The sequence below is a fragment of the Equus quagga genome, chromosome 1 (genome assembly GCF_021613505.1).
Source record: "Equus quagga isolate Etosha38 chromosome 1, UCLA_HA_Equagga_1.0, whole genome shotgun sequence".
NCBI lineage: Eukaryota > Metazoa > Chordata > Mammalia > Perissodactyla > Equidae > Equus > Equus quagga.
Window position 1 is genome coordinate 150,007,495 of NC_060267.1, and position 18,774 is coordinate 150,026,268.

Here is an 18,774-nt window from a genome sequence, read left to right on the forward strand (position 1 = left end):
AAAATCATCCCATTTGCAACAACATGGATGGACCTGGAGGGAATTATGCTAAGTGAAATAAGCCAGACTGAGAAAGACAAACACCAGATGATTTCACTCATATGTGGAATATAAACAAACACATGGACAAAGAAAATAGTTCAGTGGTTACCAGGGGAAAGGGAGGGGGAGGTGGGCAGAGGGTGAAGGGGAGCACTTACGTGGTGACAGACAAGAAATAATGTACAACTGAAATTTCACAACAATGTAAACTATTATGAATTCAAATTTAAAAAAATAAAAAATAAATAAAAACACGGGCCGGCCCCATAGCACAGTGGTTAGGTTCATGTGCTCCAATTTGGCGGCCCAGGGTTCACATGTTCGAACTTGGGCATGGACCTACACATCACTCATCAAGCCATGCTGTGGCAGTATCCCACATACAAAATAGAGGAAGACTGGGACAGATGTTAGCTCAGGGACAATCTTCCTCAAGCAAAAAGAGGAAGATTAGCCCTCATACCTTAAAAAAAAAAAAAAAAAAAAGGAAAGGGGATACAAAACCCAGAGCAAAGGAGATAAGTAGAAAGACAAAATCAGAAAATTATAGCTCTCCATCAGAACAGTTTAGCAAATGCTAAGTATAACATTCAAGATAAAAGGAAGGGAAACATCAAGAATAAATATAATCTTGTCATTTTAACCACAAACTCACAACACAAGAAGGAAGAAAAAAAAGATCTGACAATAACAATCTAGAAGGGGAAGAGGAGAGGGATGGAATGGCTTAATCTAAGGAAATAATAGGCTATCAGAAAATGGACTATCTATGAGATGTTTTATACAAACCACATGGTAACCACTAAACAAATAACAAGAATAGAGACACAAATTACAAATAAGAAGAAAGCCAATATAGAAAACCACCTACCTGAATTGGTAGGCCAAAAATCATGGGATGAGAAACAAAGGAAATGCAGGAGAACCAGAAAACAAGCGATAAAATGGCAGCACTAGGCCCCCACATTTCAATGGTCATTCTAAATGTAAATGGATTGAACTCTCCAATCAAAAGACACAGAGTGGCAGGATGGATTAAAGAACAAGACCCAACAATATGCTGCCTCCAGGAAACATACCTCAGCCCCAAAGATAAACACAGACTCAGAGTGAAGGGATGGAAGATGATACTCCAAGCAAATAATGAACATAAGAAAGCAGGTGTCACCATACTTATATCAGACAAGGTAGACTTCAACACAAAACAGGTAAAGAGAGACAAAGAGGGGCAGTTTACAATGATAAAAGGGACTCTTTACCAAGAAGACATAACACTTATAAATATATATGCACCCAACACAGGAGCACCAAAGTACGTAAAGCAACTATTAACAAAACTAAAAGGAGATATCAACAACAATACAATAATAGTAGGGGACCTCAACACCCTACTAACACCAATGGACAGATCATCTAGACAGAAAGTCAACAAGGAAACTGTAGAATTAAATGAAAAACTAGACTAGCTAGACTTAATAGATATATATAGAACACTCCATCCAAAAACAGCAGTTTACATGCTCTTCTCAAGCGCACATGGAACATTCTCAAGGATAGACCACATGTTGGGAAACCAAGCAAGACTCAACAAATTCAAGAGGGTTCAAATAATATTGAGCATCTTTTCTGACCATAATGGTATGAAACTAGAAATCAACTATAAGAATAAAGCTGGGAAAGGGGCAAAAACGTGGAGATTAAACAACATAATACTGAACAACCAGTGGAGCACTGAAGAAATTAAAGGAGAAATCAAATATTATCTGGAGACGAATGAAAATGAAAACGCCATACCAACTCATCTGGGATGCAGCAAAAGCAGTCCTAAGAGGGAAATTCATGGCAATACAGGCTCATCTCAATAAACAAGAAAAAAATAAGCAATCTCAAACTACACCTAACAGAATTAGAAAAAGAACAAATAAAGCCCAATGTCAGTAGAAGGAGGGAAATAATAAAAATTAGAGCAGAAATAAATGAAATTGCAACAAAAAAGACAGTAGAAAGGATCAATGAAACAAAGAGTTGATTCTTTGAGAAAATAAATAAAATTGACAAACCATTAGCCAGGCTTACTAAGAAAAAAAGAGAGAAGACTCAAACAAATAAAATTAGAAATGAAAGAGGAGACATCACAACAGATACCACAGAAATACAAAAGATTATAAGAGAATACTATGAAAAACTATATGCCAACAAATTGGACAACCTAGAAGAAATGGATAAATTCGTAGACTCTTCCACCCTCCCAAAACTGAATCAGGAAGAAATAGAGAATCTGAATAGACCAATCACAAGTAAAGAAATTGAAACAGTAATAAAAAAAACCTCCCCCAAGATAAAAGTCCAGGACCAGATGGCTTCTCTGGAGCATTCTACCAAACATTCAAAGAAGATTTGATACCTATCCTTCTCAAACTATTCCAGAAAATTGAGGAAGATGGAGCACTTCCTAACACATACTATGAAGACAACATCACCCTGATCCCAAAACCAGACAAGGACAACACAAAGAAGGAAACTACAGGCCAATATCACTGATGAACATAGATGCAAAAATCCTCAACAAATTCTTGCAAACTGAATACAGCAATGCATTAAAAAGACATACACCATGATCAAGTGGGATTTATACCAGGGACACAGGGATGGTTCAACATCTGCAAGTCAATCAACGTGATACACCACATTAACAAAAGGAGAAACAAAAACCACATGATCATCTCAAGAGACATAAAGAAAGCATTCAACAAGATCCAACATCCATTCATGATAAAAACTCTCAATAAAAAGGGTATAGAAGGAAAGTACCTCAACATAATAAAGGCCATATATGACAAATCCACAGCCAACATCATACTCAATGGGCAAAACTGAAAGTCATCCCTCTGAGAACAGGAACAAGACAAGGGTGTCCACTCTCACCACTCTTATTCAACATAGTACTGGAGGTTTTGGCCAGAGCAATTAGGCAGGAAAAAGAAATAAAAGGAATCCAATAGGCAATGAAGAAGTGAAACTCTCACTGTTTGCAGACAACATGATCTTACATATAGAAAACCTTAAAGAATCCATTGGAAAACTATTAGAAATAATCAACAACTATAGCAAAGCTGCAGGGTATAAAATCAACTTACCTAAATCAGTTGCACTTCTATACTCTAATAACGAACTCATAGAAAAAGAACTCAAGAACACAATCCCATTCACAATCACATCAAAAAGAATAAAATACCTTGGGGTAAATTTAACCAAGGAAGTAAAAGACTTGTACAACGAAAACTACAAGACTTTCCTGAAAGAAATTGATGACAACATAAAGAGATGGAAAGACATTCCATGCACATGGATTGGAAGAATAAACATAGTTAAAATGTCCATACTTCCTAAAGCAATCAACAGATTCAATGCAATCCCAATCAGAATCCCAATGACATTCTTCACAGAAATAGAACAAAGAATCCTAAAATTCATATGGGGCAACAAAAGACCCTGAATTGCTAAAGCAATACTGAGAAAAAAGAACAAAGCTGGAGGCATCACAATTCCTGACTTCAAAATGTACTACAAAGCTACAGTAATCAAAACAGCATGATACTTGTACAAAAACAGATACACAGATCAATGGAACAGAATTGAAAGCCCAGAAATAAAACCACACATCTATGGACAGCTAATCTTCGACAAAGGAGCTGAGGGCATACAATGGAGAAAAGATAGTTTCTTCAGCAAATGTTGCTTGGAAAACTGGACAGCCACATGCAAAAGAATGAAAATTAACCATTCTTTTTCACCATTCACAAAAATAAACTCAAAATGGATCAAAGACCTAAAGGTAAGACATGAAACCATAAGGCTTCTAGAAGAAAATATAGGCAGTACACTCTTCGACATCAGTCTTAAAAGGATCTTTTCAGACACCATGTCTTCTCAGACAAGGGAAACAATAGAAAGAATAAACAAATGGGACTTCATCAGACTAAAGAGCTTCTTCAAGGCAAGGGAAAACAGGATTGAAACAAAAAACTAACCCACTAATTGGGAAAAAAAAATATTTTCAAATCATATATCTGACAAAGGGTTAATCTCCATACTATATAAAGAACTCACACAACTCAACAACAAAAAAATCAAACAACCCAATCAAAAAATGGGCAGGGGTCATGAAGAGACATTTCTCCAAAGAAGATATACGGATGGCCAATAGGCGCATGAAAAGATGCTCATCATCGCTGATCATCAGGGAAACACAAATCAAGACTACACTAAGATATCACCTTACACTCATTAGAATGGCAAAAATAACCAAAACAAAAAGTAACAAATGTTGGAGAGGTTGTGGAGAAAAAGGAACCCTCATACACTGCTGGTGGGAATGCAAACTGATGCACCACTATGGAAAACAGTATGGAGATTTCTCAAAAAACTAAAAATAGAAATATCATATGACCCAGCCATCCCACTACTGGGTATCTATCCAAAGAACTTGAAATCAGCAATTCCAAAAGTCCCATGCACCCCTATGTTCACTGCAGTATTATTCACAATAGCCAAGACGTGGAAGCAACCCAAGTGCCCATCAACTGATGATTGGATATAGAAGATATGGTATATATATATACAATGTAATACTACTCAGCCATAAAAAAGGATAAAATCGTCCCATTCACAACAAAATGGTTGGACCTTGAGGGTATTACGCTAAGTGAAATAAGCCAGATAGAGAAAGACAAACTCTGTATCACTCCACTCATAAGTGGAAGTTAAAAATGTAGACAAAGAGAACAGGTTAGTGGTTCAGGAGAAAGGGGGTGGGTGCACACAAAGGGTGAAGTGGTGCACCTACGACACAACTGACAAACAATAACGTACAACTGAAATTTCACAAAATCTTAAACTATCATAATCTCAATAAAAAGTTAAAAAAAAGAGAAATATTAGCAACAAATGTTAGCTCAGGGCCAGTCTTCCTTGCTAAAAAAAAATAATAATAATAATAATAATAATAATAAAATAAAAACATAATGACACACTTCACAGCCACAAGGATGGCTAAAATCAGACAGACAGATAATAACAAATAATGGCAAGAATGTGGAGAAAGTGGAAACCTCATACACCTTTGGTGGGAATGTGAAAATGGTGCAGCCACCTTGGAAAACAGTCTGGCAGCTCCTCAAAGGTTAAACATTGAGTTACCATATTAACCAGTAATTCCAGTCACAGGCAACTACCTAAGTGAAATGAAAATGTGTCCATACAAAAATCTAAACATCAATGTTCACAGCAGCATTATTCATAATAGCCAAAAAGTGGGAACAATTCAAATGCCCATCGGCCAATGAATGGGTAAACAAAATGTGGCATACCCATACAAAGGAAAATTATTCAGCAATAAAAAGAAATGAAGTACTGACACATATTACAACAGGAATGAGCCTTGAAAACACAAAGGCCACATATTGTATGATTCCGTGTTTACATTAAATATCCTGAAAAGGCAAATCCATGGCAACAATATAGATTAGTGGTTGCCTAAGATTAGAGAACGACTGCTGATGAGTATGGGGTTTCTTTTTGGAGTTATGAAAATGTTCCTGAATTAGACAGCTTGGTGAATATACTAAAACACACTCTAAGTTTTTGTTTGTTTTTTGTGAGGAAGACTGGCCCTGAGCTAACATCTGTTGCCAATCTTCCTCTATTTTTATGTGGGATGCCACCACAGCATGCCTTGAAGAGTGGTCCTAGGTCTGTGCTGGGATCTGAGCCTGCAAACCCCAGGCCACCAAAGTGGAGTGTACAGATTTAACACTACACCACTGGGCTGGCCCCTGGATTGTACATTTTAAATGAGTGAAACTTACAGTATATGTGTATTATCTCAATTTAAAAAAAGGCATACCACAATCCACCAAAGCAAACTGCAGAAGTGGAAACAGTGTCATAAATAGTATCCTACATTCATTTTTAAGGTATCCCAATGATTAGTCTTAGTGGTGTGTATGTGAGATACTAACATTTATTAAGTGCCTACTGTATTCCAAGCTCCGGTAAGAAATGTGTTAGATGAATTAGCTAAATTATCTAATTAATCTTTCTCTAGTTCCTTGAAGTGTCAAGTTAGGTTACTGACCTGCTATCTTTCCTCTTTTTAATGTAGATATTTAGAACTGTAAGTTTCCCTCTGATCACTACTTCCAGTTCATGCCATAAGTTTTGACATGTTGTATTTTCATATCCATTCATCTTAAAGTATTTTCTAATATTCTTTGTTATTTCTTCTTTCACTCACTGGTTGCTTAAAAGTGTGTGGTTTAACTTCCACCTATTTGTAAATTCTCCAGTTTTCCTTCTTTTTTGGTTTCTGGCTTCATTCCATTTTGGTCAGAGAAGATATTTTATATGATTTCAGTCTTTTGAAATTTATTGAAACTTGTTTTGTCACCTAACATAAGGTTTAACCTGGAGAATGTTCCACGTGCACTTGAGAAAAATACGTTTTCTGCTGTTCTCGGGTGGAGTGTTCTATGTATCTGTATTAGGTTTAGTTAGTTTATAGCATTGTTCAAATCTTCTACTTCCTTATTAATCTGCTGTCTAAATGCTCCATCACTGAAATTATAGTGATGTGGTCAGGGCTGGCCCCGTGGCCGAGTAGTTAAGTTCGCACACTCTGCTGCAGGTGGCCCAGTGTTTCGTCGGTTCAAGTCCTGGGCAGGGACATGGCACTGCTCATCAAGCCACGCTGAGGCAGCATCCCACATGCCACAACTAGAAGGACCCACAACGAAGAATATACAACTATGTACCGGGGGGCTTTGGGGAGAAAAAGGAAAAAAATAAATGATAAACAAAATAAAATAAAAATACATAAATAGTGATGGGGGTGGTTGTGAATGATACCATAACAATCTTCACACATCTCAATAGCTGTCCAAAGGATGCGCTTATTTTCTGTTATTACAAAGACCAGTGAATCAAAGTTATAAGATTTCAACTCAACATAGAGAAAAACTTTCTAACAATAGCCCATACTAGAATGTTCTACTCTTTAAAGCAGTGATACTCTACCCACAGTGCTCCTGCAGAGACTACAGAAACAGAAATGTCAGAGAAGGAAACCCCTTCCTTCAGTGAGAGATTTGAATAAGACATCTCTAAGGACCAAATCTAATTTCTGAATCTATCATCCAGGTTCTGCCATGTACATCTTGCTTACCTTGGGCATATCATTTAACTTTTCTGTGCTATGGTTTCCACTTTTGTAAAATGAGAATAGTAATGGAAACTGCCACAGGAGTTGTTGTGAATTCAATGAGTTCATTTGTGTAAAATGCCTAGAATAGTCTTGGCAAATAGTAAGTGCTCAACAAATAATAGCTATGATGATGATGTGAAGTCTCCAACTATTATTGTAGAACTATCTATTTCTCCCTTTAATTGTCAGTTTGCTGCACATATTTTGGGACTTGGTTGTTTTGTGCATATGTGCTTATAATTATTATAACTTCTTGAGGAACTGACCATTTATCAACATATAATTAACTTGTCTCTTGTTTTAACTTAAAGTCTATTTTGTATGATATTAGTACTATTTGCCTGAAAAGTCTTTTTCCATCTTTATACTTTCAACCTATTTGTCTTTGAATCTCACAAGAGTCTCTTGCAGACAGGACATAATTGGAACATAGGTTTTAGGGGTTTTTTATCCATTCTGTCAGTCTCTGTATTTAATTGGTAAATATAATACTTCTACATTTAAGGTGACTACTGATAAGGAAGGACTTATTTTTGCCATTTTGCTATTTCTGTATTCTGTAGTTAAGTGTACTACTACATAAATGTCAGTTAGGTCAAGCTGGTTGATAGAGATGTTCAAATCTTTTATATCCTCACTGATTTTTCTTTTAATCTATGAATGCTATCAGTAAGAGAGAGAGGTGTTACTATATCCAAACATGATTGTGGATTTGTTTCTTTCTCCCTTTGGTTCTGTCAATTTTTGCTTCATGTATTTTGAAGCTTTGTTGTAAAGTGCATACACATCTAAGATAGTTACGTATTTTTAATGAACTGACCCTTTGTCATTATGAAATATCCTTCTTTTACTCTAGAAGTTATCCTTGTCTCAAAGTCTACTTTGACTAATATTAATATAACAATACCAGTTTTCTTCTGATTTTTGCATTTTTTCCATCCTTTTACTTTCAATCTGTGCCTATACACTTAAAGTGTTTCTCATAGACAGCATATAGTTGGGCCACACTATTTTATCCAGCCTGACAATTGCTACCTTTTAATTGGAGGGCATGGCCTACTTCTATTTAATGTAATTATTGATATGATTGGTTTTAAGTCTACCAGCTTAATATTTATCTTCTATTTGTCCCATTTGTTCATCATTCCTCTGTTCCTGCTTTCTTGACTTTTCTTTTGGTAAAGCAGTATTTATTGGGTTTGTCTTATTGATCTCATAGTTGTAGTTGTTTGTATTTTTTTAAAAGTTTGCTCTAGTGATCACAGAGTGCATCTTTAACTTACCACAGTCAAACTTCATTTACAGTCATGCACCACATAACAATGTTTCAGTCAACGATCGACCACATATACGACAGTGGTCCCATTAGTACTATACAGCCTAGGTGTGTACTAAGGCTATACCATCTAGGTTTGTGTAAGCACTGTAGGGGAGGAAGACATTTTCCTCTACCCTTTTAGGTTCTTCTGGCTGGTCTAAGAATTAAATTGACATGAGACAGATTAACAGGAGAAAAGCAAATAGAAGTTTAATAAGATATATACCCAGGAAATGGAAATGAAACCTAGGAAAACCAAGTAAGTCACCAAAATGGCCATAGCCCTCACCTTAAATACCATTGGCAGCTAAAGACAAAAGAAGATGTTGCAGGTGGGGAGAGCAGGGGACTTCAAAGAGAAGGAAGGCAATTCACAGGTAGGTGAAAAGAAGCAAACACTTGGAAAACAAGTGTTTGGCCACACAGACACAGAAGAACACAGAGGGGAGCCCAACAAACATGCTTTTCCAGGTTCCTCTCTATTTACCATCTAGTTCAAGTTATGCTAAGGTGATTGCTCACTTCCCAAGACAGGTTTTTTTATGTGAATTCTTTTAGGCAGTTAAGGGAGAGGGAATAAGAAAAACTTTGAGTCCTTTGTTTCTTAAAAACAATCAGCCTAAAATTAACCTCATGTTAAAGAGACACATTTTGGGGTGGCAAATTTTGTTCCCCCTTGGTACACGCTACAATGTTCACACAATAATGAAATCACCTAACGATGCATTTCTCAGAACGTAAACCCATCGTTAAGTGACACGTGACTGTAATTTCCTCCTGCCTGCTTTGCATTTATTGTCATATATCTTACTTCTCCTTCTACCATGTGCCTGACAATATATTGCTATTATTTTTGCTTTATGCAGTCCATAATCTTCTGAATAAATATATATATGAAAGAATGATATTTTTTATAAGATCTCTTATATTTACCTATTTACCTTCATGGTGCAATTCACTCCTTCCTTCAGAAGGAGTACTTTTCAACATTTCCTGTAATATAGGCCTGCTGTAGACAAATTGTCTTTGCTTTTATCTGTCAGAAATGTCTTTATTTCTCTTGCATTTTTGAAGAACATTTCTCTAAATATAGAATTTCAGGTTAGCAGGTTTGCCTTTTTTTCTTTAAATCACTTTTAAAAAGTTATGAGATTGTTTTCTGGTTGCATTGTTTCTGAAGAGATGTCAGCTTTCATTCATATTATTGTTCCCATTATGTAATTCTTTTTCTTTTCTACCTCAAGATTTCCTTTATAAAAATACTTGATTTTTGGAAGTTTGACTACAATGTGCCTAAGTTTAGACTTCTTTGTATTTATCCTGCTTGGGGTTTGCTGACTGTGTCCAATTGCTGTTGAGTCCATCAAATGAATTCTTAATTTCTGATATCACATTTTCCATTTCTAGCATTCCCATTTGGTTCTTTTTACAGTTTTCCTTGTTCCTGCTGAAATTTTCTGATCTGTACATTCATGTTGCTCAACATCTGGATCATGGGCCACATTTTCTTGTTTCTTTGCATGTCTTATAATTTGTTATTTCATGTCAGATATTCTGTGTAAAGAATAGTGATTTACAAAGGTCAATAAAACTAAGAGCTAGTTCTTTGAAAGATAAACAAAAGCGACAAACCTTTACCTAGACTCACCAAGGAAAAAAAAAAAGAGAGGACTCAAATAATTTCAGAAATGAAAGAGGAGGGGTCGGCCCAGTGGCACAGCAGTTAAGTTCACATGTTCTGCTTCAGAGGCCCAGGGTTTGCCAGTTCGGATCCCGGGTGCGGACATGGCACTGCATGGCAAGCCATGCTGTGGTAGGCATCCCATATATAAAGTAGATGAACATGGGCACAGATGTTAGCTCAGGGCCAGCCTTCCTCAGCAAAAAGAGGAGGATTGGCAGCAGTTAGCTCAGGGCTAATCTTCCTCAAAAAAAAAAAAAAATGAAAGAGGAGACATTACAACTGATACCACAGAAATACAAAGGATCATAAGAGACTACTATGAACCAAATGCCAACAAATTGGACAACCTAGAAGAAAAGGATAAATTCCTAGAAACATACAACCTACCAAGACTGAATCATGAAGAAAGAGAAAATCTGAACACACCAACTCCAAGTAAGAAGATAGAATCAGTAATCAAAAAGCTTCCAACAAACAAAAGGCAAGGACCAGACAGCTTTACTGGTGAATTTTACCAAATATTTAAAGAAAAATTAATACCAATCCTTCTCAAACTCTTTTAAAAAATATAGGAGGAGTGAACACTTCCAAAATCATTTCACGAGACCAGCATCACCCTAATACCAAAACCAGACAAGGACGCCAAAAGAAAAGAAGATTACAGGCCAATATCCCTAACAAACATAGATGCAAAAGTCTTCAACAAAATATTAGCAAACCAAATTCAACAACACATTAAAAGAATCATACACCATGATTAAGTGGGATTTAATCCACGGATGGAAGGATGGCTCAACATCTGCAAATCAATCAATGTGATACACCATATTAACAAAATGAAGAATAAAAGTCATATGATCATCTCAATAGAGGCAGAAAAAGCATATAACAAAATTCAACATCCATTTATGATAAAAACTCCCAACAAAGTGAGTATGGAGGGAACCTACCTCACCAAAACATGACAAGCACACAACATCATACTCAACTGTGAAAAGCTGAAAGCTTTTCCTCTAAGATAAGACATAAGACAAAAATGTCCACTTTCGCCACTTTTATTCAACACAGTATTGGAGGTCCTAGACACAGCAATTAGGCAATAAAAAGAAATAAAAGCCATCCAAATTGGAAAGGAAGAAGTAAAACTGTCACTATTTGCAGATGACAAGATATCATATATAGAAAATCCTAAAGACTCCACCAAAAAACTGTTAGAATAAAGAAATTCAGTAAAGTGGCAGGAAACAAAATAAATATACAGAAATCAGTTGCATTTCTATACACTAATAACAAACTATCAGAAAGAGAAATTAAGAAAACAATGCCATTTACAATTGCACCAAAAAGAATAAAATACCTAGGAATTAATTTAACCAAGGAGGTAAAAGAGCTGTCCACTGAAAACTATAAGACATTGATGAAAGAAACTGAAAACACAAACAAATGGTATGGAGATATTCCATGCTCCTTGAAAGAATGAATAGTGTTAAAATGTCCATACTACCCAAAGAAATCTACAGATTCAATGCAATCTCTATCAAAACGCCAGCAGTATTTTACACAGAAATAGACCAAACAATCCCAAAATTTGTAAAGAATCACAGGAGACTCCAATTAGCCAAAGCAATCTTGAGAAAGAAGAACAAAATTGGAGGTATCATACTCCCCGATTTTAAACTATATTGCAAAGCTATAGTAATCAAAACAGTATGCCAGTGACATAAAAACAGACACACAGATCACTGGAACAGAAGAGAGAGAGCAGAAATAAACCTATTCATGTATGGCCAATTAATTTATGACAAAGGAGCCAAGAATATACAATGGAGAAAGGACAGTCTCTTCAATAAATGGGGTTGGGAAAACTGGACGGCCACATGCAAAAGAATGAAACTGGACCACTATCTTACACTATACACAAAAATTAACTCAAAGTGGATTAAGGACTTGAATGGAATATCTGAAACTATAAAACTCCCAGAAGAAAACATAGGCAGTAAGCTCCTTGACATCAGTCTTGGAGATGATATTTTGGACTTGAAACCAAAAGCAAAGGTAATAAAAGCAAAAATAAACAAGTGGGACTACATCAAACTAAAAAGCTGCACAGCAAAGGAAACCTTCAACAAAATGAAAAGGCAACCCTCCAAACAGCAGAAAATATTTGCAAATCATTTCCTGATAAGGAGCTAATATCCAAAATACATAAAGAACTCACACAACTCAATAGCAAAAAAAAATCCAACTTAAAAAATGGGCACAGGACCTAAATAGGCATTTTTCCAAAAATAACATCCAGATGGACAAGTACATGAAAAGGTGCTCAACATCACTAGTCATAATGGAAATGCAAATCAAAACCACAATGAGGTATCATCTCACACCTGTTGAAATGGCTATTACCAAAAAGACAAGAAATAACAAGTGTTGGCGAGGATGTGGAGAAAAGGGAAGCTTGTGCACTGTTGGTGGGAATGTAAATTGGTGCAGCCACCACGGAAAACAGTATGGAGGTTCCTCAAAGAAGTAATAATAGAGCTAATATATGATCCAGCAATTCCACTTCTAGGTACTTATCTGAAGAAAATGAAAACACTAATTGGAAAAGATATCTGCACTTCCATGTTCATTGCAGCATTATTTACAATAGCCAAGACATGGAAACAACCTAAGTGCCCATCAATGGATGAATGGATAAAGAAAGTGTGGTACACATACACAATGGAATATTATTCAGCCATAAAAAAGGGAAATCTTGCCATTTGTGACAACACGAATGGACCTTGAGGGCATTATGCTAAGTGAAATAAGTCACACAAAGAAAGACAAATATCGTATGATCTCAAGTCTTATATGCGGAATCTAAAAAAAAAAATCCTAGATACAGAGAACAGATTTGTGATTGCCAGAGGCAGGAGATGGGGGTGGGGAGCAAAACAGGTGAAAGGGCTCAAAAGGTACAAACTTCCAGGCATAAAATAAATGTCATGGGATGTATAACATACAGCATGGCAACCATAGTTAGTAACACTGTATGGCATATTTGAATGTTGCTTAGAGAGTAAATCTTAAAAGTTCTTATCACAAGAAAAAACTTTTGTAACTAGGTATGGTGACAGTAGGTTGCTGGCAGGGGAGGCTGAATCTTGTTAACCTATAGTTGAGGTGGGTTTGAGATTTGTTGTAGCATTAGTTAGATTCAGTTCATGATTTGCTTATTTTAGGGTGAGATCAGAACTCCACCTTCAGGAGAAGCTGGGATCTGAGCACTGGTGAAACGTCACAGATCTCCTTGAGCATTACAACCTAGTTGCTAGCTTTCTGAATTGTGAAAGACCTTTCTCTATTCTACATCCTGGCTGCCAGCTGGGAAGCAGTCTTTGCTCTCCAGTAGCACCCTCTGCTGTCCATGCCTTAAGGAGATCTCTCTCTCTGTACCCTCTTACTCTGCCTTCTGAAAGCCTGCTGCCTTGTCCTCAGGGAAAACCTGAGTAGGGGGATATTTCCCAGCTCTCCTGCCATGCCCCCAGCCTGTGGTAGCCCTGCCTTACACTTCGTAAAAGCCCCTACTGCCTCAGAGAGATTTCTATTTACTCTCCTGCCCTGCCCCTAGCCTTCAGCTGACTTCATCTACCTCAGGATCCTTCTTAGCTCTCTCTTCCTCTGGCCCCAACCTCCAGCATACTACATCCATGTACTCAGTGAAGGCCCATGGGAGAGAGGTGGCAGGTAGGTGCAGCCTTTCTCTGTGGCTGGGACTCCTCAGGATTCCAAATTGTTGCTCAGCCCACATGCAGTCAGTAAAAGTTGGACTGATTTCTCCTTGCCTGTCTATAGCAGATTCTTCTTCCTGCTATCCCACCACAGCTGAAAGTATCTGTCTCCTCATTTCTGGGAAGGGCTTATCATGTTTTGGATCGTAATTCATTTAGATTTGTGTCCTCAGCTTTCTGGTGGGTTTTAGAGAACTTCAGATCTAGCTTTTGAGACACCTTTTCTTACTGTTAGAGTGGAAACAATGTCTAACTTTTGCAACTTTCAATAACAAAGTGGAAGTCTTTATTATCCATTTTTTGTGTTTTGAGGAAGATTGGCCCTGAACATCTGTGGCACTCTTCCCCTATTCTATGTGGGATGACACCACAGCATGGCCTGACGAGCAGTGCTAGGTCCATACCCGGGATCCAAACCTGTGAACCCAAGGCCACCAAAGCGGAGCATGTGAACTTAACCACTACACCACTGGACCGGCCCTTTTTGACAGAAGAAAAACAGACTTGGAGCAGATAAATGACTTGCCCAAGGTTTAGAACTAAAAAAAAACCAGAAAAACTACAATTTAAACTCCTATCTCCTGACTCCAAGTCTAGGGTTCTTTGTACTACATAACAGGTACTAAAGGCTACTTGAGTCTGGGCAAGTCATTTAACCTCTCAATGCTTCTAGTCTGTAAAATGAAGGGGCTGTACTAGAGAAAGCCAAAACTCTCTTCCAAATCAAATATTTCAAGATTCAATGAAGTTTGTGTTTTTAAAGCACATACCATCACACTGTTTCTGAAAGCATAACTGTGTGTCTTCAGATGGCTTTAGATTTTAGAGGTCTAACAAGCATAACAAATTTATCAAGTCCCAAACCAACTCCTGCTTTCTTCATCCCTACTCTAAATTTACTCCTCCCATAGTCTCTCCATCTCAGTAAATGACTTCCTCCTATTGCTCAGGCTCAAATTTGGAAAGAAGCCATGGTGTAATGGTTGCGATGCCAGACTTGGGACACAAGCTGGTTGAGTTTGAATCCTGGCTCTGCCACTCACCAACTAGGTGACCTTGTTGATTAAATTGCCTAATCAACCTGGGCCTTGTTAAATGGGTATAATAACTTCATTCTCATAGGGATGTTGGAAGGATTAAATGAGATAAATGTGAAGTGATCAGCTTAAAAGTGGACAAAGTGGAAGGGCTCTGTGAAAGAAAGTTATTGTTACAATTACTAAAAACTATTTTCCACCCTCACCCCAGTGTAGACAAAAGGGAGACAAATATTGTCAAGAGAAGGGAAATTAATATAGAGAGAAACCTCTTCTTTTCATGATCTACTAACACAGACCTCATTATATAAGCTCTCTTAACTATACTATAAGATGACAAAGAGACCAAAAACTGTCTAAATCTTGGATATATTTTATTGTAAAGTGTCCCCGCCCCTGCCCCACCTTGTGCTTCCCAACACCTTTGAGAAATCCTAACACAGACAAATATAGAAAGGGAAGTGCCAAAATAGGAGGAAGGTCCAAATGAATGAACTAAAATGGGAAAACTGTATGACACAATGTTATTTTATATTTCAAACAAAATAAATCCGCCTTACAAGCTAAAGTATTAACTAACAACAAAAACCTGACAACAGGCATCCCGATGTACATTTTGATTCATGTGAATTAAAATTTAAACAATTACTTGATGTATTTTTGTAACAAGTTAGAAAAGGCAACTAAAATAAATGTAAAAACTACTATTAGGAAAACCCTCAGAAAATAAAATTTTGTTTTTAAAACAATTTCATCCCTCAAGTCTAAACGGCTTTATGCAAAACACCGATCTCTGATTCACAAAAAGCAGGTGCCAACTCCTAAACACAAAATTAAATGACAGGAGAAACTTTCAATGCTATTGCCATTATGAGTATGAATCCTAGTCCAATAATCTGTCTCCAATAATTCCTCTTCATTTCACCTTTGTGAAAGAGGAGAGGGAAAAGGAGGAGGAGAGAAGGCTAGGCGTGCCACTGTTCTGTAGCATCTAGCTCGGTGCCAAGGAACAACAAAATGCCAAGTATTCATAAGTGCTGAAAAAAATCAAAATCCAAATAAGGAAGAAAACTAATTTCCCTATATATATATGCCATATATATTGGGGAACATATAATGACACACTATACATTACAGTATAATCCAGTATTTACATAAAAGCAGGTTCTGAGACAAACTGCCTGGTTTTGAAATCTGGCTCAACTTATCAGCTGGGTGACCTGGGCAAGTTACTTTACCTCTCTGTGCCTCAATTTCCTCATCTATAACATGGGGAAATGGTATCTTCCTCATAGGGTTGTTGTGATGGTTAAATAAGACAAACAAGGTGCTTACAAAAACATTTCACACATAGAACATACACCATAAATGGCATTATTATTATACAGGCAATAGAAACAAGTGGCTTAATTGAAGAAATTTTCATTGACAAGTAGTTAAGCAGAGGTTGAAAATTCACATGCAAAGTCATTTACATCGACTACTAAAGCTGTACGTTTAGATTCAAGCATTTAATGAAGAGTAATGTTATGATCTCAAATACAGTTTGGGGATTATACAGGCAGCTTCCCCATCCCCCCCCCCCATACCGGCTCTCCACTTCCCTTGGGGCCCAGGCACCAGCTTACCACCCAATTAAATCCCTTCCATGAATTAAACTCTTAATGCTTCAAGATACACAAAAAGCAAAGCATTTCTAAGTTTAGCAAAGCAACCATTAGTACATAAGTATAGTAAAGTGCTTTTAGAGCAAATAAAACTCTAAAATTCACACTAGTGAATCAAGGCGGACTGTGGGTCAGGATGCAAGAGGTGGACGAAGGAGAAGAAAAGGAAAATGGACAACAGGAGGAATATGAGACTTCAGAGAGCTGTGAGAATTTAATTCCTGAATATTATTACTTTCTCCTGGCTATAAATATAAGAGCTCTTCTCACATATAACATACAAAAGTAAGTTACTGCAATATTTAAAACACTTAGATTTTTGTAAAATTCATTTTCTAAAACTCTTGCTGGCTGGAGCCATTGTCACTTAAAAGCAATTCAGAATTAAAAAGAAACATACACAAAATAAGACATTGCTGTTACTGGTGGATGATGCTCTTTTCCTGCTATCAACAGGCCACACACCTGGCAGCTGTTTTTCCAGAGTCAATGAGAGACAGACTGTCCACCTTCTCTTACTGCCACGCCTCTGCTTAGTTAAGACAGAGCCAGCTAGGGTTCCAAATGGCAGGTTTTCTCTCCAGAGGGCCAAATGGCACTTGGGGAGCACTCTGCATCCTCAGCTTATTAGTACTTCCACTAACTCCTGCAGGTAAGGAGCAAATATACACTAAATTACTGATAGTTAAGAAAAAACGTTTCTCAAAACGCTTTTCCTTACCCCTCGCACCTGCTCTCAAATATTCTATACCAAAGGTGTGTCCCCAAGCTGAGAGTCCAGTTCCTTTCTTCTTCTATCTTCTCTTTTAGGCCCTCTTTTCCAGGCCTCTGGATATCTCACACCTTTGGGTGGCAATTCCCTGAACCTTGTCTATTCAAGTCAACACCTCAGCTGAGTCTTCAATTCGGGTTTTAAAAACGCTTAATGGAGGCCAGGTGGGATGCCCATCACTCTCAAGTTTACTCAATAAAGGTAATGATTTAAGACGTTTACAATGTACTAATTATGAATTGAATCCCTGACTGAGGGTGCTGCACGCCGAAAAAACCACCAACTTAATGCCCCCATTTTTTTAAGAGGAGGAAGAAATCTCCAAAATCACAAATTTCCACATGCTAAAAAACCTATCAGAATGATGAATTTAAAAGAAATACATATTAAGTATCGTTATTTATATATAATAGCACAGAAACAAAACAGGAAGCACACACACTGCAATATACGGTTAATATGAACATATGTGATAGTCACACGCCTTTTTCTTTTTTTTTAAAACCACACCCTCTCTGGGTGGCTTCCCAGGCTCGCCAGGGCCAAAGAGCGTCACGCTGTCCGGCGGCCCACGGGGTGGCGGTCCCAGCTGGGACCCAGACACTCAGCGGCAGAGAACGCTGCGTCGCGGTCGCCCGGGAGCAGGCGGGCGTCAGGGTCCCCCAGGGTTCGCCCTCCTCCGGGCCCGCCCAGCCCTGCCCCGCCCGGCAGCCCCGCAGGCCGCGGCCCAGCCTCTCGGCGACCCCGGCGCCGCCCGCCTGAACCTAGCAGGCGGCCGCGAGGGGACACAGTCCGGGCCGGGAAGGGCGGGGCGGCCGAGCCAGCCCGAGCCCCAGACTCACCATGGCCGGAGAGCCGCGAGCGCGCCCACAGCCCGGAGTCACAAGGCGCCGGCAACGCCCGTTGTCCTGGTGACGCCAGCTGGGCGCCCCGCCCCGTCCCCAAGGTGGGCTCGGAGGCGGCCATTGGCGGCCGGCGAGCACGTGACGCGCAGGGGCGGTGCCCTTTGGACCGCCCCCTCCGCCCCCCACGCCTGGACTGTGGGGCGGGGCCTCTTCGCCCTCCCTACTTTGCATCTGGTCCATGATCACCCTGATCACCTTGACTTCGCTCACCTGACAGATAACCCAACCACAGACTTCCCAGCTGGGAGAGACCTTTATGGTTCTTCTTTATTTAAGAAACAGATTGTACAGGTAATACGTGATTATTGACAGCAT

General features: G+C 38.4%; 1 protein-coding gene across 4 annotated transcripts in view; it reads right to left on the reverse strand.

Annotated features, from left to right (window-relative positions):
* FBXL2 (F-box and leucine rich repeat protein 2) overlaps nucleotides 1–18,475 on the reverse strand; it is a 123,399-nt gene extending 104,924 nt beyond the window's left edge. For all 4 annotated transcript variants that reach the window (XR_006887444.1, XR_006887445.1, XM_046652804.1 and 1 more), the window contains exon 1: nucleotides 18,397–18,475. Coding sequence is in view for 2 of the 4 variants with exons in the window: in XM_046652804.1 (XP_046508760.1) it covers nucleotides 18,397–18,399 (3 nt within the window). In the remaining 2 variants the exon portion in view is untranslated. The remainder of the gene's footprint in view (nucleotides 1–18,396) is intronic.
* Between the last annotated feature and the right edge of the window lie 299 nt (nucleotides 18,476–18,774).